Source organism: Ammospiza caudacuta, chromosome 2 (assembly GCF_027887145.1).
Source record: "Ammospiza caudacuta isolate bAmmCau1 chromosome 2, bAmmCau1.pri, whole genome shotgun sequence".
Taxonomy (NCBI): domain Eukaryota; kingdom Metazoa; phylum Chordata; class Aves; order Passeriformes; family Passerellidae; genus Ammospiza; species Ammospiza caudacuta.
The window spans coordinates 34,206,387-34,230,716 of NC_080594.1; the positions used below are offsets into that span (position 1 = coordinate 34,206,387).

General features: G+C 48.5%; 1 protein-coding gene across 2 annotated transcripts; it reads right to left on the bottom strand.

The window, feature by feature from the left end:
* Window positions 1-143: 143 nt before the first annotated feature.
* Window positions 144-24,157, bottom strand: LOC131554895 (alpha-2-macroglobulin-like protein 1). Of its 2 annotated transcripts, none has more exons than XM_058800488.1 (36): window positions 23,970-24,157; window positions 21,556-21,742; window positions 21,055-21,217; window positions 20,289-20,341; window positions 19,969-19,986; window positions 19,127-19,280; window positions 18,613-18,697; window positions 17,939-18,059; window positions 17,710-17,827; window positions 16,746-16,855; window positions 16,226-16,396; window positions 15,552-15,776; window positions 15,362-15,425; window positions 14,710-14,855; window positions 14,405-14,554; window positions 13,380-13,577; window positions 12,616-12,703; window positions 11,839-11,992; window positions 10,829-11,057; window positions 10,335-10,458; window positions 10,034-10,155; window positions 9,660-9,711; window positions 9,180-9,263; window positions 8,642-8,818; window positions 8,249-8,330; window positions 7,227-7,383; window positions 6,564-6,638; window positions 6,237-6,408; window positions 5,538-5,752; window positions 5,035-5,250; window positions 4,506-4,621; window positions 3,763-3,853; window positions 3,409-3,477; window positions 2,095-2,197; window positions 1,357-1,398; window positions 144-307 (listed from the first exon to the last, which is right to left on the bottom strand). In XM_058800488.1, the coding sequence occupies exons 1-35, from the start codon at window positions 24,038-24,040 to the stop codon at window positions 1,358-1,360; spliced, it is 4,401 nt and encodes a 1,466-aa protein (XP_058656471.1). In that variant the 5' UTR covers window positions 24,041-24,157; the 3' UTR covers window positions 144-307; window position 1,357. The 2 variants fall into 2 exon arrangements, with proteins under 2 accessions (XP_058656471.1, XP_058656470.1); XM_058800487.1 differs by having other exon boundaries at window positions 19,969-19,989.
* Between the last annotated feature and the right edge of the window lie 173 nt (window positions 24,158-24,330).

The following is a 24,330-nucleotide window of genomic DNA, read 5'->3' on the forward strand; positions in this document are numbered from 1 at the left end:
CTGCACCTGGAGGGGCAGAGTTTTGTACATGAGCAGAGGTAGAGAATTTATTTTTCCCAGCTGCTCTTAAATGCAATTTTCCTGGCTTGGGAGAAAAACAGTAAACCTGAATAATCATTCAATCAGACAATTCTAGTCTTCTGCTTTTAATAAGATGCCACACACAGTCTGAGCCTTCCAGGAACTAAGTGCTCAGCAGGAAATTCCAAGCATTTTCTCTTTTCTTCGTATCTCCATGAGGTGACAGTTGGCAGGGGTGACAAAGGACTGATGGAAGAGACTGCAGAGGAGGGATCTACCCCTGTTCCTGTAGAGGACCAAAAAAAAAAAAAAAAAAGAGTTCATGAAGTATTAAAACTAACTACTGGGAACTTAGGGGCCTTTTTTGTACCTTGTGACTGAATGGCACTGTCAGACCAATAAGGACAGAGCTCTTATCACCCAGAGGGTGTTTGGGCACTGGAATGGGTTTCCCTGGGAAGCGGTCACAGCACCAAAACTGATGGAGTTCAAGAAGCATTTGGACAACGCTGTGAGGCACATGGTGTGACTCTTGGGGCTGTCCTGTGCAGGGACAGGACCTGGGTGATCCTTGTGGGTCCCTTCCACCTCAGAATGTTTTATGACCTAAGATTCTCTCTCACTTTATCTATACAAAGCTTATGTCACAATCTCTGGTAAGGGTGTGGAACCTGTGGCAGATATCCCAGGAGAGGGCTGTGTGCCTCCCTACAGGTGATTCATGCAGCAGGTGGTTTTCCTTGTCTTGTGGGCTGTGGGCAGGAAAGCGCACAGGTGCAAGTGGAAGTTTAGAGTAGGGGCAGGCATTAGTCAAGCTTATGCTTTGTCTTTGCTCAGCCTGGAAAGAGGATGGGCAGGTGTCCATTCCCTAGTGTGGATCAGAAGCGAGGCCGAGATGGAGAAAGGCTTGGCACTGAAACCTGGCCTGGCCCTGGAGTAAAGGTGATCATGGCACGCTGTGTGCACAGGGCTGGAGGGATGTGAAACTACAGGGAAAGTGCCAGAAAGGGAACTGTGGTGGCTTGAATAAAGTGTATTTGATGCAAAGGGCCAGGACTGGTGACAGTACTTGGTACATGCAGTCCTTGTTTTCTTGAACATATCTCCAGCTTTGTCATGATCTTGTCACATCCAATTATCTACTTCAGTTCTCTTTCCCTCAATTTAACCACGGGGGTACAGGAACTCACCCTTACTTGGCATTGCAAATTGCTTTCTACCCTGGACCTGCAGTCTGGCAAGTTCCTTGAGCAAGGGCCTTTGCCTGCATCTCCCTCCCCCTCCATATTCTTCAGGACCATGCCTGTGATAACAAAAGAGGTGTTGGGCCCTCACCTCACTTGCATGGAACACTGTAGCTCATCACTGCAGTTTCTTCTGAAAGACAAGAAAGAAAGTACTGGTGAGACACACTGTCAAAAACCCACAAAAGCAAACCAGCATTGAGCCACTGTTCCTAGGAGAGGTGTTCCCTCTGTTTACAGGCTATAACTCCCCTCCATGTGACATGTGAAACCACTGGTGTGTGCCCATGCCTCTGCAGCTGGCAGGATTCACCCAAGGCAGGAGGCTGCAAGTCCCAAAGAGTTCCATCACAGTTATGAATGCTATGCAGTTATAAATGCTTCACTTTCTGAAGGAATAGCAATCCCTGACATATTTCTAGCTTTTCTTCCCACTAGGAACCTCACAGAACAGAGGACAAGCTGGTTTTGGTTTTATTCTCCTAATGGGGCCCTTTCTCTTCTGAGTCATCCCCCCAGTGTGGTCTCTCAGCCTTTTCTGTCTCCCAGAAAGCAAGTGCTCAGAAGCACAGCTCCTTGCTCCACTCTTGTTGGGAGAGCCAGACCCTCTGGTTCTACACACCAGCTTCAGGCCTGCAAGTTCTGGAGCCAGAGGGAGGAGAACCTGTTGGTGTTCCAAATGGTAGGTCAAGTTCATGCCTAGAGAGCTTCTAAGGGACAGTCAGATAACGAGGTGAGAGATGGTATTGTCTTAGACTCAACAAAATTCAGAAATCGTCTTTCCCAAAGTACATTTGGGTGGTTTTTGCAGTACAGCATCTGAGCTCACCTGGCATATAGTAATCATAGATCTTGATATTGGCTGGTTTATGATCCTTCACTTGCATGTCCTGCTCCACCAGGAAAGTGTAGGTTTGAGGCTGTCTAGTCAGCTAAAACCAAAAAATGCAAGGATTAAAAACAGAAAGGGACAGAAAAGTCCTGTAAGACAACCCCTTTCACCTACTTGCACTCAGGCTCTGTAGATACCTCACCACTGTAACACATTTGTTCTGCTTTCTAGTCCATCTCAGAAATATCTTTTACTTCCCATTCTGTGACTTTTTGGTCACCAAATATAACTCAGCTCATGGGGAACATAAAAAACCTGCAGAGTCAGTGTGCACTACCTATATGGTGTGCTTGTGTTCCCCACCAATCCCACCTTCCCATCCAGCTCTACTCTGAGCTCCTTCATGCACCTGGCCTCAGTGGCTACTTTCTTATTCACAGTGACATCAGCTCTTATTCTCCAGTCTCACATAACCCTCATCATTAAGCAGACAAATACAAGCTGTGGACCAACATCTGCTGTAGGGTAGTAGTTACATGACCTGCTGTTGATTGCAGTGCACCTTGTGTTACCTGGCAGCTTGAGCTGAAATGTTTCTATTTTCTGCTCTGTGCTGTAGATGTAATGAAAGCAGCAGCTCTGCAAGCCTAATGCATCCATTTGACACTAACCCACCTCCTATGGGGCCAGCTTAGCTCATCCTACTCACAGAAACTGAGGATGAAGGATCATCAAAATGCTCCTTAGAAATGCTGGAGTTTTAAATACATGTCAGGTCTCATTTCTGGTGCTGTTTAGGTATTCATGGAGCTAGAAAAAGGCTGGAGTGGTTGTTAATCTGTTGATTCATGAGGCTGTGGAGCGAGCACTTCTGTTCACACAACCATCTGGTTTAGTTTCAAAGGATCTTGGCAAAATCCATGAGTAATCTTGCATGATCTCTGATGCATTCAGGTTGCTTAAGAGCTTTCTAAGATTTCAGGCTTGCTTGAATTTGCTAGATGGATCTTATTACTACTCCTCAGTCCTACTCAGGCACCATATATATGGACTGTCAATAGTCACTTAACAGTGCCAACAGATGTAGGCTTAACATAAGAGTTTGCTGTGTTTCACTCAAGTTAAGTAGCCCTGTAAGTGGCTCTATGGATGAACAACTGCCAACTAACACGTTTCTAGATCAGCAAATGTGGCTGCTATGCAGGAACAACAGCTCTGGACAGTTAAAATAGTAATGAAACCAGTAAACAAGAATAAAAGCTGTCAGTCCATAGCCCCTTTAATGATGATGTTAGCCCCAATTATACTCACTTCCTCCAGGTAGAGAACGACTTGGTCAGCTTTGCTTTCAACTTTCTTCACTAAAGGCATTTTCTTCAGCTGAAAATAGGGGGGAAATATCAGAAAGGCTTTAATAAAAAGCAGAAATATTCAGGGGTGTTTGTCCTTGTGAGAGTACGGGCAAATATTTACATGGCCAGGGAAGCTGTTCATGTAGGGAAAGGCAAGGTGCAGCTTGGAAGAGACTTTGAGTATAAGGATTTCTTAGAGAGAAAATAACCTGTTTCTCTGCCCACAGGAATGATCACATTTCAGCATACAGTCCTGCATGATGGACATCCATCACTGTTCCCATCCCAGCTGGACACAAATTCACAGTCTCACCTCTTCCAGTGAACCTGCCACGGGGCTGTATCCAGACAGCAGCTCCACTTGGATCAGGACCATGTTGGTGGACACACGGTTCCCTGTGTAGCTGCAGCAGGAACCCAGGGGACAACACTAATGTTACTTTCTGAGCCATGATCTCCAGATACTCCAGCCCAGCTTTGGTACTCAGGTGGAGGAATGTGCCTTTCTTTCCAGTGTTTCTCCTGTAAGCATACCTGTTTCTACACTGTAATAAATCTTTGTGCTTCCCTTGTTCTTGCTTTTAATTGTGCCAAGGAGAAAAAGTTCCTTGGAAGCCTTATGGTATTACCTTCTTTAGGCATGGCAGGGAATATCACATCCTATGCCTGTTCTCTTGGCAGGTCTGTCCCAAGCCAGGTGGGAGTACAGCAGAGGACAGTGGTGTGACAGCCAGGAGCAGAGGAGGGAATACTTAGGAGTATGTGACAGTCCCACAGACCTTCACATCATTAGGTTTTGTGACCTAATCCTAGACAGGGGTGAGACCCACAGACCTTGGGAGGATTGTGGTGAGGGGCAGGGGACAAGGCAGGACTACAGCCTGAGCCACCCCTCCGGGGCCTTGTGCCTCTCACCCAGCTGGGGAGAGCACAGTGGGGTCACCGCAGCACTTGGAGTTCCCCAGGAGTGAAGGGGAACCCTGCCAGCAAGAGACTGGTGTGGTGCCAGAAGCCTCTCAGCACGGGGGAGGAAAGGGGCAGCTGAGAGTCTCCTACCGAGCACGGATGGTGACAGGGAAGCGCGTGGCGTCGGGCATGGCGCACTCCGTCTGCACGGACACGGCAAAGGTGGCCTCGCTCATCTGGGGAGGGATGTGGTACCTCAGGATGGCCTGTCAGGACAGAAAGAAGCTGGATGGCAGAGAATAGCAGGGTTTTCTTTGCTGGAGAGTATTCTTGGCTAGACTCGTATTGGTGTAAGAGAAAACTCGACTTGGCTGTCTTGTATTGGTGTAAGAGAAAACCATGTGGCAGAAGCAGAGGTTCTGCTGGTAGTGCACTGCTCCTGGTGGATTTCTTGGAGGAGAAGAGCTGCTCTGGCTGGATGGAGATGATCCAGATTTCATTTGGGGAGTAGATGTTACCTTCCTGCTGCATCACAGTTACCCCAACCAGCCTTGAAAGCCAGATTCTTGCAAGTTACTACAGCAGTTTGTTTTCACGGTTGGCTAAGTAGCAAGGTAAAATGTTCTCTGGCTTTCAGGGCTTTTCACGAGACAGACTTTTTCTTCCTGGCTGGGCTTACCTGCAGGAAAAGACACCCATGGCCCTGCACACGCAAGGTATAATCTTGGGCAATGGCTGGCAGCTCCACTGTCTGCAGCAGCAGGCGATTGCTTTTGTCTACTTGGAAGTTTTGGCTGAACCCCTTGGAAGTGAGAAAAACCTGAAGATCAGGGCTGTCCTTGCTGAAGATGTTGGCTGCATACAGGGCTAGGGCTTCCAGAGCAGCAACCGTGTCCTGAGGAAAAAGAAAAACATCAGGAAAAGTGAGATTCCTGCTTCCTATGCATGCCCAGACCTTAGCCTTTTCCTCCCTCATACTGCAGCCACAGCACAATAAGGGTTGAACTTTTCCCTTTGGCTTTTAGCATGGGATTATCCATAACTCCCAGGATCTGTAAAACCATACACCCTTTTAAAATGGATTAATTTTTCTTTTTTTACTATGGGCTGTTAGAACCCATTGCTCTCAAAAAACCAGCATCAAATATGATGATGATGATGATGATGGCTCAAGGGGATTACCTGGGTTGAAGCAAAGCCTCCATATGGGTTTTGCTGCTTGGTGAGCCAAGACACAATCTTGGATGCCTTTTTGATTTCATCTGACGACAAACTTGACTTTGTAAGGTGAGCCATGAGGATACTAGATGTCAATTCCACATCAACAGATGGAGCCCGATACCAAGATAGGGAATCTTCTTCCTGTTTGGACTGTTGACTCCAGAATATTTGGTCATCTAGAGGTGGAGTGGGAACGTTAATGGAATGTGTAGCTGCGTCTAGTGACTCTGGAGTTTTACTTAGCCCCTGTATATAGGTACTAAACAAACATGTACATTGGACATAATGCAGTTGGACAAGATACACGTGCATCTGCTGTTGCATCCCTGTTTGCTGCCCACACCCGGCTTTTTCCAGCAACACCTTTGGCTTGCAGGCTGGGGAGGAGTTCCACTATATCTGTGAAGCTCCCCTGGTTTGGGTGACTGGGAGGCCAGGACTGTGAGATGATCCATAGAGACAATGTGTCTCACAGTGTGGATATAACCTGGCACGGCTTGGCAAACTGAGGCTTGGATAGACAAGCCCTGGATTCCCCACAAAGCTCTGGCAGTATCCGTCCCCCCATACTCCTTCCCTCCATTCCAGTGGTGGTTCAACCCAGGGATTTCCACACAGTTCTGCCAGTGGCCCTCCCTCCTGCCCCAGGGTCTGTGGTACCTGATATTGTGGCAGCCTTATCCAGTCTTTTGAGGATTTTCTGCCTGAGGGCCTTGTCCCCTGCCACTGCGAAGGCGTTTGCAGCCAGTGCCAGGCTGTAGAGGTTGGGACTGCCAGTGTCAGCATGGACCAGGTCCCTTATACACTTCAGAGCTTTCCCCACAACTGGGTCCTAGGATACAATTGAAAGCACTCTTGTTACGGGCAGGGTGTTTGGGAAGGGAATGCAGATTTCAGTGTGCAGAAGAGGATGGAAACCAAAGGCAGAGCCCAGGCACTGCCTGCAAGAGGCTGCGCACACAGCCCACTCCTGCTGCAGATACTCACGGAGTGAGGCATCCCCGAGCGGATGAGAGCTATCACAATCACAGAGCTCAGCCCCAGGCCTTCCTCCACTGCACCCTGCAGACACCACAAAACACAGATGAGGGATGCTATGAGAAGGGAGAGGGGAGTTTTTCAGTGCCTTCTGGTCCTCTAGCAAATGCCAGCACAGGAAACAGTGCTGGCCCTATTCCTTCTCCTATGGAAGAGACATGAATGGTATCCACTTTTAAAGGTCCTGCTTACCAGAGGACTTCTCTGCCAGGGTTCCCCAATCTCCTCTGGGCAGCTGATTCCCTCCCTCTGCTGAGCACACTTCCCTTTCTCCTCCCAAATGTGATATTTTCAGTAGCAGATTTCAATGCCAGGAGGAAGTGATTTTCCCACAACCCCGCTGCAAGGTGGCGAGTCTTAGCCCTTGAGATGGAGGTAGGGCAGGGCACTGTTTCAGTTCCCAAGTGCACATCATCAAATGCAAACCTTCATCATTCATAACTTGAAAAAGTGCCACAGTGACTAGGCAACCCTGAGTGTCACCCAAGGGTGACCCTGGGCACTTGAGAGCCTTCCTCCTGCAAGAGTTCATTTGTTCTTGGCACCTAAACTGGACTAGAAAGTGAAGGAGCTCTGAAGTACCTAATGAACCACCATTGACACACATCATACCATCAGACCATTGTTGAAGAGCTTCCCCACACTCTTGAAGCAGCCAGATGGAGTCTGACTTTTAATCAAGGCACTGGCAGCATCCTTTATGTTTTGTTCATCTATGTGGATGAAGTCCCGGGCTTGGCTGAAGGTCTTCAGGACAAGAGCAGTAAGCCTAGAGCCAAGGAAGGAAGGAGGATATAGAACTGAATTGTCACTTGATGCACGTCTCTAAGAGGAGACAGGAGTCTCTGTGTCTTCTACTACATTCTGCCTGTAGAAATACTAGCAGGCCACAGCCCCTGTGCAGATGGAGAACTGGAAGCAGTGCACATGAGCCCAAGAAGCTTGAGGTCAGAGCCATGTGCAGCAAGAGAGAGAAAATTCAATTCTTCAGACCTTCAGAGCTCCGCTAATTTCAACAGGGTGCTTTGCTGCACTGGAGAGCTGACATTTAGTGAGCTCACTCAGACCCATTCCCAATCCTGTCTGAGCACCATGCATTCTGAAAACCTGTAAAGAAGGTGCCTTTGCTGCCAAGTTTTCAGAATCAGTCTTGTTTATGGTGCTCAAGAAACAAAAAATCCAACAGGGGTACTTCAGGTTAGCTCATTGTCACATTTGACTAAGAGGTGTCCCATAGACTAAGAGGAAGATTTTGTATATTTATCAAAACAGATAAATAGGGAAAGTGATGGCATATTGGGGAGTGTGAAACCTGGCATGACATAAATGTTATGGAGTAAGAGATGGATATTGCTCTGGTTTCAGCTAGAGTGGAGTTAATTTCTTCTCAGTAGCTGTTACACTGCCGTGTTTTGGATTTGGCATGAGGACGGTGTTGAGCGAACATCTGTGTGGTGCTTAATTTCCATCTGGGCTTAAGACATGACACCTTCCAAAAAGTCTCAGGAGTAATTTCTGTTCAAAACCCCACACCTTCAGACTGCCTCAGTTTCCCCAGACCAAAATCCAAGCCAGCTTGAGCCTTACCAGGTCAAACTTTTGCTCCTCAGTTATGTCTGGATATTGTTGCTTACCAAGTGTTTCCTGGCTCGCTTCCTTCCCCAAAGGCACTGTATGAGCCGTCTGTGTGCTTGTACAGGAGCTGCTGCTGATATCCTGCAGGAAGAGGCTGGGGATAGTGAAGATGCTGTGTGCCTGTCCTGTTCTCCAGGAGCCAACCTGCCCCACCAATCCTGCTGATCGTTACACAGAGCATTATCTCTGAGGAATTTAGCAGAGGGGTGCCGTGTACTGCGTGTTCCGCTGACATGCAGAACTGACTAGCCTGATTTACACTGCTGCAATTACTATGATGCCAGGCAAGGGATGCTGCACACATCCTGCTCAGCACCAGGCCTCTGCTGAGGCTCCTTCCACACAAGTACTGTGGTGGACACCACCAGCTTAACAAGTAGGAATTCACTCACCGCTTTCCAGGTAGCCAATGGCCTTCTGTTTGATTTCTGGAGTCAGCTGTCCTGTTTCTTCAAGGTATCGTGTGATAAACACATTTGGGGCAAAATGAACCATGTTCTGCTCACCACAGCCACTAGACATCTGGAGAAGCTCATCTATGTTGTCCAGTGCTTTTCCCATAATGTCACCTGTAGGACAGAACCACAGCTTTGGAAGCCATATGCATTCTTGCACATAAAACAACTCTGGTCTCGGAGATTCTCCAGGTAACCTGCTAGGACTGATCTCAGTTCACCTCTGCTCATGTGATGTCTACAGACTGCAGGAATAGCGATTTGCTACTTGGCTGTCTCTCCCCTGGCTTGGTGAAATTATACATCCATCCAGTGCCACTTGTATAGGAGAGACAGCATACTGCTCTGGAAGACAGCATCACACCTTGCTGTACATATTCCCTTTCATTACTTTGTTTGCTAAAGAAGACACAGTGGCACCAGACGACATGTGCATGGCAAAATATTACTTCCCAAGACTCTTCTAAAAACTCACCTAAGAAAGAGATGTGGGCTCTCTCTGACCCAAGGACAGTGTTCTCTGGCAGAGTGAAAGAGATTGTCTCTGAAGCTGAAGTTCCTGCAAACAGCAAAAACATCAGAACAACAGGCATGAGGAAGATGGCAGAGTCACAGGTGTCCCCCAGGAGATGGTGTAAACAGGTCTGGGACCACCTCATCTGTTGGTGAAATCAGCATTCAAAAGAGAGGATCAGACAGAGATCCAGCCACCCATGGATGAGGGTCTGTGATGTGGTTAGGCTGTGACTTGATGTTGCCAGGAGCTTTTAGTACTGGGTAGGGCTGAATGGCTTTGCCTACCCATAAAAGCTCCAAGATCCCTGACTTTCTGCTCCCTCCACACCTTCAGAGAGTCCTAGAGTTGTTCAAACATCACACTGCTTCCATCTGATCTCTCTGTTCTGTGCATAAGCACAGCCCCAGTAAGACAGTACTTGGGGCTCTCTGCACCTACCTTCAGGGCACAGGAGTGAGGTGTGGGTCTTTTCCTCCAGCTGCCCCTCTGCCTGGTGGGGAAAAGGCTGGTCAGCTCAGAAAGGAGAGCAGTAAAATCAGAGACCAGCTGTGCAGCACCCCACCTTTGTGCAAGCACCTTTTCCATCCTCGTGGGCCTTGGCAAAGGGCTTCACACAGACGGCAGAGACATCCATGCCAACAGTGAAGTTGTACTGGGAAGCAGGTTTCTAAGCTGCTGCATGGCCTTTGACCCCACTGCCCTGCCAGCAAGCAGTTCTGACATTTCTGTTCTTCCTTCCCAGAGCCACCCACCAGACTGTCTTGAGCCCAACCCAGCCCCAGCCTCGCCAGAGCCCTGCAGTGCAGCCTGACCTTCACCAGCAGGTGTTTAACCACTGTGTCCTTCCCTCCTGACTCTGGCACAACCGCTGTACGCTCCGTGCAAACATCTTCCTGCTCCACCGCCTCGGCAGTGACAGTGAAATTCACCTTCCCTAAAAAGTAAAACATCAGGAGGCTGGCTGGCACATCTTGCAGATGTTTTAGTTTGCTCAGCCTTGGGCTGCTCACTCATGTTTTGCACAGAAGGCTAGTCTCCCTTCCATCCCAGCTCTGGGTTCCTCAAGCAGCTCTACCAGTGCTTCCCACCCCTGCCCCTCCCTTCATCCCTTACCTAATTTTGTAGCCTTCACATCCCAGGAAAATGTTTTTGCTGAATCGGGGCACAGGCAAACAGTGAACCTGACATTTTCATGAAGAAACTCAAAATCCCTGGAGTCCATTAGGCTAAGCTGGAGCTAGAGGTGGAACAAAAGGGAGTTCAGGATACAGAGCTGCTGCTGCTGCTGCTGCTGTGTTTTTCCATTCGGGTCCTTGATTCAAATAACAATCAATCCCACAAGCCAGGGATGAGTGTTTTGATGGGCTGTTGCAGTATCTGTGGGATACCAGCAGTGTCCCACGGACATGCAATCCACATTTGTAAGGTTTGGCTTCTGGGGAGGGATAAACTGGTCAGTGATATCGCTGTGTGGAACTAAATTGAATAACTTCTTTGGTGTCCTTTGCCAAGTGCCTAAGCAGGCAGCCCCTCTGTTTGGGTCTCTATTAGTAAAGGAGTTCCTACACATTCTTGTGCTCCAAAGCATCCTGGAGGGAGCCACTCACCACCATGCACTGCTCCAGATAGCTGAAGACTTTGACCTTCAGGGGAAATGACTCTCCCCGGAAAACAGAATAGGGCAGAGTGAGTTCCACGAAGAAGGGCTTGAAGCTCCGCAGGTTGGTGGTCTCTGAGATTCCCAAACCATGGCTCTCTGAGGTGCAGAAGGTCATGGCTCTCCAGTCTGTGATACTGTCAGGTACTGTGACAGCTAGCTCAGCAGCCCCTGAATCACTGAGGAGAAAACAGAGTGGAAGAGGTTGTCCCCATCCTGGATAGATTTCTCTTGGGAAGACAAATGCAGAAATTCAGACTATGAAATGGAAGTGCACGTGAAGGCATGAGGATTCCTGGCAAGTAGGACAGAGGTATGGGAAGAATAGCAAATAGGCAAGGAATGACTTGAGAGGAAAATGCAACCCAAAATTTGATTCTGAGCAGTGCTGCACCTGAAATTCTTCTTTTGTGTGGGCGCAGAGGGCTCACAGGGGTGTGTGTTATACACCCAGTCTGTGCCATGGAATATAGTGTGACACTTCCTATTGGGAAGGTGTGGAGACAATGGAACATGTCTCTTCTGAGGTGCATATTGACAGGACAAAAGGTAACACACAGCTGGAATGTGGGAGATTCTGACCTGACATAAGGAAATACCATGAGGATGGTCAAATATGGAAACGCAGTTTGAGGAATCTCCATCCTTGGGGATACATAATACTTTACTACAAGTTGATCTAACAAGACCTGCCTCGTGTAGAATGTTGAGCTATGGATCTGTGGAGGCCTCTTACATCCTGCAAGAGTGTGTGATGTTAAATTCCTAGAAGCATTTGGAAAATCTCAAGCAGAGACAGGAACTGAACAAAAACTCCATTGTCCTTATCCACTTCATACCTCCCTCCTTTACTTTGTGCACAGAAGGCAACAATGCCCTGTCTCTGCTCCTCCCCATTCCCTCTACTGTGTCTGGTAGAAAGTCTGTACGCCTGTGGAGCCACAGCCTGTAGTTACTCACTTGATGGGAACCAGAGTCCAGATGAATGTCTCTGGGAACCAGGTACGTGCTGCTGCTGACTCGCTGCCCAGCTCGGTGTGCTCTGCCTCAGCAGCTTCAACAGCAGCATCTGCTTCTGAGTACAAGCTCTCCAGGTCTGCCAGCTCATCAAAAGCTGTTGGGAATACGAGCATTCATTCAAAGGCAGAGCAACTGTGAAACCAGGATAGAGTCCAGCCAGGAAAACCTCAGTTCTCCTTCCCTCGACTCCCAGCCCAAACCCCCTTGTCCTATCCAAAATGCCCTCAACTTCATTATTGTCTTCCACAAGACTACCCAGAAGGCCAGGGGGATTCCAATGCATGTGCTCCTCCCCATGAGACATTTTACCTGCTCACAGTTTTGTTCTCATTCCCTGCAGAAAAGCCTAGATACTCCCCAATGCCAATCTTGGTTCATTCTCTGGTTTCCAAAAAGACCTCTCCTAGTCTCACAAACAGATTTCTTTCCTGAGACAGATGCCCCATTTCCCTCCTTGACCATATTATCTTCCTGCTCACCAGCTGAATCTTCCAAACAAGTTCAAACCCTGCAGCCACCTCTCTGCCCCTCCAGTGCTCTGGACACACACTCCTGCCGGGGCTTTTCCCTTCTCCCTGTGGAGCACAGCTCCTGTACAGCCTCCCACTCATGCCTGTAAGCCATCCCAGCTCCTAAGCACACTGCATGTTCAGCTGCCCATGTGCAGCCTATATGTTACCCGTGCTCTCCAAAGAAACAGGAAAAATGGACATGTACACATGTAGTCGTAGTCAAAAGTGGTCTGGGTGCGGCATTCAATTGGAGACTTGATTTTAAGGCTGGTTAAAAATGTTAGACCTGCATTCTGGAGGAAAGAAGGGGACAAAAGAAGGCATATTTCTGTGGAGGGGTTGGTGTGTCTGAGGGCCTGTCTCTTCCCCCTCCTCCCAGCATACCACAGCTACTCTGTGTTGTTTGCAGGTTGTGCACCTCAGCACAACCTGCAAATTTATATCAGGCAAGAAAGCAGAACTGTCCTGCTCCCAGAGCCTGGTCCTCATGCCAAAGGACTGTGGGGATGACCACTTGCATGTGCATGCCTGTACACAAAGTCATTATTTTGGCACCACAGTTTGCTGCCCACCCTGACCCAGACTTTTCTTTATCATTCACTGCCATTCCTTTCTACTGTTCTTTCTCTCCTTTTCCTGGGCTCCCCTTTTCTCTCAGGTGCTTTGCTTCTCCAACCTCCAATTTTCTCTGACACAGGCTGACAATCCACACTGCTTCCAATCCATAGAAAGTCTAAAGGGGGCCAGTGGGGAGTTAAGTTCTAGGAATTTGCCTGATCAATGGGAATTTATCATGCTGGGAGGACAGAGTGTCATTGATCTTTTAGTTCAGAAGCTTGGCAAATTCAGATTGTGAAGTCACCAGCATTTACAGGAAAGACAGTCTGTAAAGCTACCCAGTGCTGACCTGGGATACAAAAGGGCTTGGCTCAGCTCTTATATTTCAGCCTTTCTGGAAATTAGATTTACCTTCAGAAGTTCATAAACATCTGGTTGGGACACTGCATAAGAGTATCTGTTGTACATGAACGGTGACATCATTCCTGGTGAAGGGGTGGTCTTAGAGGCACCAGTAATGCCCAGGCTCTTGTGGATGGTGCAGTAGTCACTGTAGATATCTGTGAGGGTGCTGAGCTGCTCCTGAGCATAGCTGAACATATTATACACCTGCAGAGAGAGAATGAAAACAGTACAGGTCAGTGTAAGAGGTGTGAAGATTTTCATTTCTATCCAGAGATTTCCTGTGACCTCAGAGGCCAAGGTCAGGTCCTGCTTGTCACAAAAACCCAGCCCCAAGGGGTTTTGAATTTTATGGAGAGCCTCCACAAATTTTGGATTCATAGCACCAGAGAAGAACATGAGCCCCTCTGGGGTATGGCTGCATAGCTGTGGCCACTTCCAGCTTAATAATTGTACCTGTGAACTGAATGCAAACACTGAGGACACCTTCCCTGCATGGGAGGAACATTGGACAGCTTCTTGTCTGACTGAAGACACATCCTGGATCCACCAAGCCAGCGTAAAGAGGCAATTCAGGTGTCCTTAAACCAAGGTCTAGAGGAGAAAAGGAACCCTTCCACTGCCAGTACACCACCTAGAGCCCACTCTGTGAATGGAAGGACTGTCTGGTTCATGTGAGCTGGAACAAAGACATGGAGCCTACCCCATGCTTGGCTTTTTTTTTTTTTTTTTAACGTGACTTTTTTTCAGACCACTGCCATGTATCAGTTCAGGAGATGGATGTCTCTTGCCTTCTTCTTGTCACTGTGGTAAAGCACTGTAAGTTTAACCAGGATGTGACTTCAGGCTGTAGCTGGGGACGACTATGGGTTATTCTAACAGAATACACCCTCTAGACACTGGAAATTTTGGCTGGTGTTTGATGTTGGCCCTCATTTTTTCTCATTAAGCCATGCCCTGTCCCCATTCAAGCACTTGTTGGTATGTCCACCGTGCCTTATTAGCCAGCAAAGGTCAGCACTGGAGTGACTCACACTATCCCTGGACAGCTCAGCCTCTGGCCTCAGGAGAAGGACACTTTTGTCAACTGCACGGATGCTGCACAGGGAGCCTGGTGCAGCCTGCAAATGGACCTGGACAGTCGATCCTGGGAGTGCCACTGCTTCTGAGAACCCAAGCTTCACCTGAAACAGCAGGAGAAAGGGGGGCTGCAGACACTGAGAGACGAAGGAAAGGGGAAGCTGTGGTTATTGGATTCTGCTGCATATCTACTGCCAGTTTGCAGATCATTATCCACCCTCCAGCCTATCTGCCCCTCTGTGTTTTGTGCACTGCTTACATGGTTCCTGAAGCAGCTGGAGACTTTCAGACGCAAGGTGTCAGCTGCCACTTCTCCCTCAGGGAAGGCAATGTAAACAAAGAGGGTAGCCATGGATGAAATGAGGTCAATGGGCAGAGTGATGTTGAAAGACCCACTGTACTGACCTGAAGGATGAAGGAAAAATTGAAAAAGTATGGCAAGGTGCAAGGAAGTCTTCAATTCAAGAATGACAGCAGCAATGTGCTCTTCCTCTGTAATACTTCTGTACAGATTCTTGCATAAAAACTATTCTGCCTTGCTTCTGGGGAGGCCACAGCTAGGCCAGGATGGAGGTTTTTATAGCAGCAATCTTGTATCATGACACACCTTGGCAACAGTGAGAGTTGGAAGAAAAATGAGTCTTTCTACTTGAGCTCAGAAAGACTCCATAAGTTACTTTGCCATTTTCCTGCTTGGTAGATAAACTCTGACAGTTTCATCATTTGATCAGAAAAAGAAAAAGAAGGAAATTAAAAGACAGAAAAAAAGATAGCATATTTCCTATAGGTTTTTTGTGCCACCTCTGTGGTTTCCTGTTAGTGTCAGATCTCTTTTGTCTCCTTCTCCATCTAGGCTTGAAAGACTTTCTCATTGGATCCTTAATCTGTTCCTGGCAGTTAGATGCCCTTACCTGACGGTGGATCAAGAAGCACTGTTGTTTGGCCATGATGCACAAGGGACCCTCTGGCCATAACCTAAAGGGTAATGAACAGAACGAAGGGTTGAGAGTGCCTTTGCTCCACGTTTCTGGGCTAGCAAAGGGCCCTGTGCTGACACAGACCAGGCGCAGAGCTGAGCCCGCTGGCGCTGCCCGCACTCACCAGGTGGTAGAAGTGTGGCCTGGCAGCCTGGTGGCCCAGCTCTGTGGCGAGTATGAGGTAGTGCACAGTGACCTGCTGCACGTCCCCACAGGCTGGCACTGCCTGCAGGGGCTGGATCCTCACCGAGCTGCGGCTGGAGGAGTAGAAGGCCCTGAGTGGGAGCGATGCAGTGCCGTAAGACACCTTCACGTTCCGACCGTTCGTGTCCTCCGGCTGGGACTTTGCCTGTGGCACAGAAAAAAGTGTCTGAGGATTTCCTACAGCTCTTCATACACCAAAACCAAGGCTGACTAAACAGTGGGCTCTGAGCTATCCCAGCCTAGGGTGTCTACTTCCACCTGCACCAAGTTCAATCAGTCCTTTTCTGTGGAGCTTGGCATTTGCCTGCTGTCCCACACTCTGGGATAACTAGTGCCTAAACAGGAGCAGGGAGCTGTATGCTGCTAGGGCTTTAGCTGAAGTCTGAAATTCTGCCATGCTGCTGCTACCCTGGGAGCAAGCCAGATCATTTGACTATGTGGAGTGGTTTATCAGCCCCTGGATCAAACCACTGAAGCCTTTGCTTCTATCTGGTATATTTGGTTAAAGTATTAGTATGGATCTGCCCTTTTAATGTATTTCAATTCTAATGATCTGCTTAGCTACAGACTGGTTTGCAATAACTGGTTCCTAACCTGTAGTATAACTTTACTGCTGTTGTCCCATGCTGATGTCTCTAAGACGAAGGAAGCCATCCCAGTGTCATCTGTGAGGTAGGTCTTGGTCTGCTTCCTGCTCCCATAGGACACTGTAAGAATCACCTTCTTGTTCTTCAGGGGTGTCCCACTGGCACTTCTGAGTTCCAGCTGTAACAATGCAGAGAACAGTCAGAGAGTTGGAGGCCTCAGGATTGAAAATCCACCTCTCAGTAGAAGTCCCAGTCCCCCTCTCTGTAAAGGGACTCTCAGTGTGAATTTTGACATCTCCAACCCTTCCCCATTTATGTAGCAGCCATCTCATCTGGCAAAGCCACAGATCCTGCAGTCATACCTTTGGATAACCTCTTGGTAGATATGTCAAAGGAGGGACTGGGACAGAGGATTGTGCTGGCAGCTTTGGGCAGCTCAGAACAAGGGGACCCCTGGGCACTTCTGTGCCTACCACCTGCTTGGGCCCAGCCACTGGGCTTTCCATGTTTCTTCCCTTTTCACTCACATTTCCATAGTAGGGAGCTCCTTGCTGATAGTAGTAGCTCGTCCCCCAGAACTGGAGAGTTGTGATATCAAAAGTGACCTTGCAGTTTTCAGTGGTGTTGAACTCCACCCCTGGGAAAGACAGGAAGAACATGCAGGTGAGCAGAGTGTCTAAGCAGGCATCAAGATTGGATAAACTCAGTTAAGGGGTGGACTATTACTCATAGGGCACTGCAGTTTCTCCATGCAGCTTCAGGAGTCATTCAACACACACGCACTCAGCTAGAGTGCCTCCTACACTCTGATGTGACAGAATGACAGCAGTCTGTCTGGAGGTCTCTGTCAGACACTTCTCAAACACTCTTTCCCACTTTAAGAAGGTCCAACTCACAATTGTCCCTTTCAATTCTCCTTCCCAGCAGTCACTAGAAGGCAGCATTTTTCCTTGCCTTTCCCATGTCAGCTCTCAGCCTGATGTCTCCTCCCGTGTGCCCATCTGAAATCACTGCAACTGTTTGCTAAGTGAATGTGTGTCACTGCTTCTGGCAAGGGACCATGTAACATGTTCTTTGCAGGAAGAAAAGGAAGGCTTTGCAAAATCTTGTGAGAGTGGGAACCTTAGAAAAAACATTATCTCCCTATCTGGGATGTAGAGATAAATCTAATGAGGAGCTAATAACAGTACACAGTTAGGGCCTTGGTTATGTCTAGTTGCTCTGAATAACATTTCATTCCAATGGACTGTCCTAAAATGTGGTTTATAAACAAGATAACCTGTCCTGGCCCACCTCTGTACACTTTTAATTTGATGAGAGGACAAGAGAAAGCAGCTCTTGCCTATCTCTGTCAAAACAAAATGACTGCCAGAGCAGGAATCATGACTGGATGAACTCAATTGTCTTATAGATAAAACCCCGAAGACAAGTACATTTTACGAGTGTAAAATAGAAGATTTTCTACAAAGTGTAAAATCAGTTTTTTTCTACCTGTTCCACTTTCTTTCAGAAAAGCCTCAGCCTCCAGATTGAAATCATAATTATCACCATGCTTCCGGTGGAAAATCTTAGTATTCACTTCAGTGGAAAAGCAGCCATCCTCATTGGTCTGGGAATATGAAATTGTATTTGTTAACCAATCATGAAGGCAAAAAGAGTGTTCTGTCCCTTTGCCCTCTCCCCTCCCTTCTGCAGGAGGGGTGGGTGCTCCCGTGCTCACCTCGCCACTGTAGTCCTTGCAGATACTGCGCTTGCCTTTGGAGGACCTGCGGTTATAGCGGATGTGTTTGCGGCACACCACGGCCCTCACGCTGCCCTGCACTGCCTTCCCATAGCTGTACCTGGCAAAGGGAGCACAGAGGGCTTACACTCACACAGAAACACTGCCTCAGGTGTGAGGCATGTCAGCTTTACCCTGTGGTTTGCAGCCACACAGCCCAGCAGCCTGCAGTATATTCACAGGTCATCGGCTCAGCAGAGGAGGCCAAGAAGTACAAATGGCCTCATCAGATTGAGGCAGAAGGCACTGCTGGGCGAGTGCTCTCCAAGCCAACACCAGCCCCAGCAGGCAGGGCTAGGGGACACTGTGCTGGCCACGAGCTCAGCCATTATTCCTACAACCCTGTCACTAACAAATACAGCAGAGGTGCTGTATTGTAGGGCACAGGCTACATTGAGGGAATGCACTGTCACCTTCAGACACACAGAGAAAGTAGGGAGAGACAATATGGAGAAAGGTGAGAGTCCAGGAGGATTGCTTGGCAAAGGATGACAGGGTACCAACTCTTGGGGTGAGGGTAGGGTTGGCAGAGAACATTTTGAGCTCAGTTATTGATGGCTGTGCATTTTCCAAACCAGTAAAAATGCACCTTCTGCCACGATAAGTCAGCTCACATGCCACAGACGTGGAGAGGGAAGTTTTCCTCTAGGATGGTGACCACCTGAGGCATCTGGATGGAGACACTGAACTTGGGCAGCACTGTGTGAAAGCAAGAGAAAGATAATTCAGTGAGAATAGAAAGACTTAATTTGCTCCAATCCTCCTAAAGTGGTTGTTTACAGAAAATAAAATCTCTCCTTTCGTTCCAGCACATGGCCTGGTAGGAATACATCAACAGCCCAGTTAGGAGAATGGGACAGCAGCAGGCAGCTTGAGTCTCCTCCCCAGAGCACAGCTGTGGGACAGTGTCTCAGTCCCATCCTCAGGACATGGGGGAGGAGGAATCCAGTGGGCCTGGGTGAAGGTCAGTGATTACACCTGTGGGCAGGCAGCTGCACTTCCCAGGAGACAGCACAACCTGCACAGCTGTTCACAGCTGCATGGCCCATCCAGCTCTGTGTGAGGGGGTGCGGCTGGAGGCTGGCAAAACACCTTTCTCTGCTGCCACCAGCTTCCTGAGACACTTACCATACTCCTCCACCCTGAAGGTGCGTGTGAGGCCGGGCACTCTGATGGCGTACTCTCCAAGCGGTGCTCCTGCAGCCAGCGGGAAGGACAGATCCACAATGCCTCCCACAGGTGCAACATCCAGCCACTGTGCAATTCGGTTCCCCTTGGGGTCCTGCACAGGTGGAGCAGAGACTAGTTATTTTCCAGTGCAAAACGACTCTTTTGCAGGATGTCCAAGATACCAGGGCATGGTCTGACCACATATTCTCTTGTCCTGAGGGCCCAAGTCTATGGCACAGCAACAGTGCTCAGGTAAGCCCAGGCTCAAAGAGCAAAGGACATTGCTCCCTGTCTCATTGACAAAGTAAATCTATCATATCATTGTTTCCTGGTGGCACTGCCATCTCTGACTGCTGCAAAGCTGTTGTTTACTGCCTGCCTGTCTCACTAAGAGAAAGAAGTGGTCCTTCAGAGATCTCTGTGGTCACCTGAGCTGCCACAGCCCACAAGGTCACTGTAGAGAAATTCCGCCTAAGGCACAAGCTACTGGGGAGTGATGTCTTGAATCCCCAGGAAGGAATGGGGAAATGAGTCCAGGACTCCATGCAGGGGAGCCATTGAGGCCCAGTCATGAAGGACAGTGCTCTCCCAGTGCTGGTTCTGGGAGGGTAGGGTGTAGAACTCCAGGTACAGCCACACTGCCCAGCCAGTAGGAGCTTTGTGATGAGCTGATGGGATTGCTCCCATTCATCCTGAGGTAACTGACTTTCTGCATCAATATTTCCCAACCACCATCTCCAAACCTGTGTCCTCCCCAAGGTGAGAAGAGTTCATCACTTACAATAAAGTAGGAGCTTTACCTTCAGTTCCACCAGGCGCTGCTGTGGGGAGGAAACAACAGTCACTGGCGGGATGCTTTCAGATAAGTTACGTCCACCTCCCTGGTATTTTTTATTTCCCCAACCATCCACCAGTCTTCTCTAAGCAATTCCCAGGGACTGCCCATAACCCATGAGCAGCTGCTGTCTTGCAGGTGGTGCCCAACACTGTTTGTAAGCACCAAAAGCAATTTTGAGACCAGCTGTACACACATCTCCTGGCTGGGCCAAGCACTGATCTAGAAGACATGCAGGCAGCTCATAACATTTCCAGACTTCAGGCATCTTCCCTCTTGACTTACTGTTTCACTGCTGGCAATGAAGTTCTGATCCAAGGTCACAATCCGCAACTTGACTACAAAACAAAAGGAAAACAAGACTGGTTGAAATGAAATCAAGGCTCTCAATAGTAAATAACAAGAACACATGGCTAAGAAAGATGTGTGCATGTGCTTCACTGAGAGGGTGTGGGCAGCAGATAGAGCCTTCCACTCCTAGGCCTATGCCCAAAGCCCTGCTAGGAGCTGGCAGCCTGCTAGAAAAGGTGTGAGGAGAGGCAGTGTGGGGCTTTCTGGGAAGGCTGGCAAACAGCATTTTTCTGGACAGTGGGCCTGTGGTGGGCCACTCAGTCTTGCCTGCAGTGAAGGCCATCCCAGTGCAAAGTGTGGAGAGGCATGGGCCCAACAGCTGAACCCTGTGGTGATCCGAGCTGTGCAAGGGCAGTGGTGGGACCTATGGGTCTGCAATCCTCACCTGAGGAAGTCTGTGGGGAAGAGAGGGGTTGAGAGCCCTGACAGACAGACATGGCTTTGACTGGAGCAATCATGAGTACAACACTGTGGCTTCTAAATCTTTTCTAACACATCAAGGAAAACCCACAAGCCCTGTTCACAGCGGCATATGGCACGCTGACACAGAAGAGAGATATTCCCAAACTCCTCTAAGCCTAGAAGTGATGTAGCCATCTCCCTTCCTGAGCAGGTCCTGCTCAGAGGACTAGAGAGTACCCCACATTTTGCAGCCTGAGGACCACTCTGTCTCTCACAAGACATGGCATTCTGTCCATACCAATCTGTCCAGGTTTGTACACAGGTTTGTCTGTCTGGATAAAAGTCTTCTTGTCTGCATGCTTGATTAGGACTTTCTGTTTCTTCTGGAACTCTGAGTTGGCTTCCATGACTGTGATAACAACAAAAGCCACTTCCTCAGGGTTTCCAACAGGAGGAGGGACCTGCAGGTATAGTTATAACCATCATTCAGAGTGGATCCCATTCACTGATCCCGAGGTTTTTGGAATAACAATTATGATATAACTTTTGGGTTGCTCTAGTTTTTCTTGCCTGAAAAGAGTTCACAGAACATTTCAAAAAGTTTTCTAGAAGGGTAAAATATTAGTGGGGCTACATAGCAGAAAGGACACTGGCAGATCTATGCAGGCTGGAGCAGAAGATTTACTGGCCAGTTAAGATGTCCTCATGGGAAGGCACAACTCTTTGCATTCCTGCCCAGCAAGAGCAGAACCCATGCCATATCCACCCTAGTGAAAACCCTGGAAAGTATCTTCCTCACCTGAAAGCTTGTGCAATGGAAGAAGGGGAGCTGAGAGATGGACTGAGAGATCAGAGTCTCATTCCCAGCTCTGCTTTGCAAGGTGACCGACACATGGATTGGGACTGCTTGATCTCTGCTGAGCTGGAGACACACTGTCTCTGAGAAGGGGTAGTAGAGCTGAGATGGTATTGCCACAGCATAGTTTCTGTTGGGAAAGAAAAAAAGAGAAGAGAGAGAAGAGTGAGAAGAAAGAGAAGAGAGAGAAGAGAGAGAAGAGAGAGAAGAGAGAGAGAGAAGAGAGAGAAGAGAGAGAAGAGAGAGAAGAGAGAGAAGAAAGATTAAACTGACTTTCTAAGACAGCAGGTTTTGACCTGTATTTAGGTACTTCCTAACAGACTTCTGCCTTCTTCACCCCACTGTCATGACACCAGTGGGACATGACACTGTTCTCGTCCATGGGTACTGCAGACATTGATACTGAGGCAGTGCTATATGCTGTATGCTGCATGCACATATAAAATTATAAAGTGACTGCCTTACAAACTGAAAATAAGGTGAAGGGACCTCCCCATGTCATCCAAGGGATCAGCACCAGCTTGGCTTTCTTGCAGGTCTCCCAAGTCTTCAGTGTTTTCACGGAACCACACTACATTACCACCATCAGGTTTTTTTGGCTGGTTTTCCCACTGTTCTTGGGCTCAGAAACAATGCCCTCTGTGAGGGACCCAGTGTCCCAACTTCATGTCCCAGACACAGAAACTCATGAGCACCTTCACTTCAGCTCCTGACACTCTTGTCCTCTTTGCACTCTACTTGCTCTGCCACCCCTGTATCTACTCTGAGCTGCATCCATAACACCAGAAAGCTGTTCACACTTTGTTTCCATCTTTTACTGTACTGTATCACCTAGGACCAACAAAAAGCCAACATTCAAGCAGATTTCAAAATTCTTGTCACTGACTCCTCCCACTCACTGTCTCTGGACAGGCTCAGCCAGCAGCATATTTTGCAGGAAGCAGAGGGCAGGGCCTGGAAAGATCAGAAAAGCAGGAGGAAAGGAGATGACCTGCTGGCAGTTCTCAGCTGGAGCTCAGCACCCTGGCAGGAAGGAGTCAAAGTCCTGCTGGCCAGGAGCCCTTGACTGCTGTCACACTCGAGTGCTGCCAAGCTGCCTTGAGGATCTCAAAACACATAAAAACAACATTTTGTTTTTCCTACTTGAGCTGACTCATGGCACCTCCCACTTGCCGATTGTGCCAAAGGATGGGATGAGCACTAAAAATTCACTGCTTGAAACCTCCCATACCCTTCCTTGCTTTTAATGATCTTTTACTCTGGAACATTTTCTTACACCCCATTAACATTTCGTCCTTGCCCATGCCTTCTGAGCTATAAAAGTAAGAAAGAACATCTCTGGGTCTGTCATCCAAGGGTCCCAAGATCCAAGCTGGATCACAAGTCTGTGAAAAAAATTGGAATACAGGCAGGACAGCAGACAGCCTATTGAAGGAAGTGGTATTTCCCTAAAGCAAAGCTTCATGCTGAGGGTAACAGTGGCAAGCAGACAGCAGTAAAGCACATCCTTTGCATGGGAGCTTGTCAGCCTATGGAACAGGTCCTAGAGGAAGTACTCCCATTGGAGAAGGTTTTTAAAACTAGGCTTGTGCACAGCACACCACATGCAGCAGGAGGGAACCCAGCTACAACCCACTGCCGTATTTTTCACTGTAACATCTACTGCTCAAGCACAGTCATGCTTCTGTTTGCACTTGTGCCATGGCTGCAAAAGCAAACGCCTTCAAAAAAAAAGCCAGAACGAGTTCACAAGCCAGGACATCACAGCAGTGTCTGCTGGAACAGGAGCTGCATTCCTGACAAAGTATAGGAAGAGAAGCTGTGCTGGGAATTGCCCTTGAGAGAGGTATGAGGAAAGGCGTGGTGGGAGCAGATAGCCAGCCAAGCCTGAACAAACACACTGCTGTACCAAGAGCATCCCTACCAGATACTTGGGCTCATGTTTGCTCACTTTGTAGACACCCAGCTTTGCTGGCTAAACTATTAAATGGTGACCTACGTCTCTGGGAAGAAAGGCTTAGCCCAAAGGAAACATGTTCTGGAACACAGTAGGAGATGTGAGATATTGGAAGGTCAGAATTAAGCACATGCAGAAAGCTGGCAGAGTCATTCTGCCTGAGTCCTTGCTGAAACACATGGTCTACATCAAAGGCACTAAAGGAAGAGCCAATTAGCAGGGGGAAGGTGGGGAAAAGGCACATGGAAATCAAGCAAAACCTTGGGAACGTGAGAAATTATGCCTCTCCAGAAAAACACACCTCACCTTAAGACTTCTGTCTCATTTCTGTCATCTACTGCCACCCCCACCGGGATCCCTCACAGACCAGAGCACATTTGCAAAGCAGTGATGTTCTTACAGCATTGCAGGCATTCCAGCCGTGCTAGGCAGGAGAAGGATGCAGCCCCACAGGAAAATGATCCTCCACATAGCTGAATGCCGGTCGAATTCCTCCAAGGAAAGCTTAGCCACTCCTCAATATCCCCTTCTCCCCTGCTCCTGCTGTCTTCCTTCTCCCCCTCATCCAGAGCCGAAGGAGAACGCAACTCCTGCCCTAACCAGAAGCCCGTTCCTCCCTTGGCTTCAAAACCAAGGTGGAGATCGGCTGCTCGTGGCTGGAATGTGGGCGGGAGAAAGGGGTGGTGACAGTGTTTACTGCCTACAAACCAGAGGCAGCTGCTTCCAGACTCTGTAAGGCTTGTCGGTGTTTCCCCGGGAGA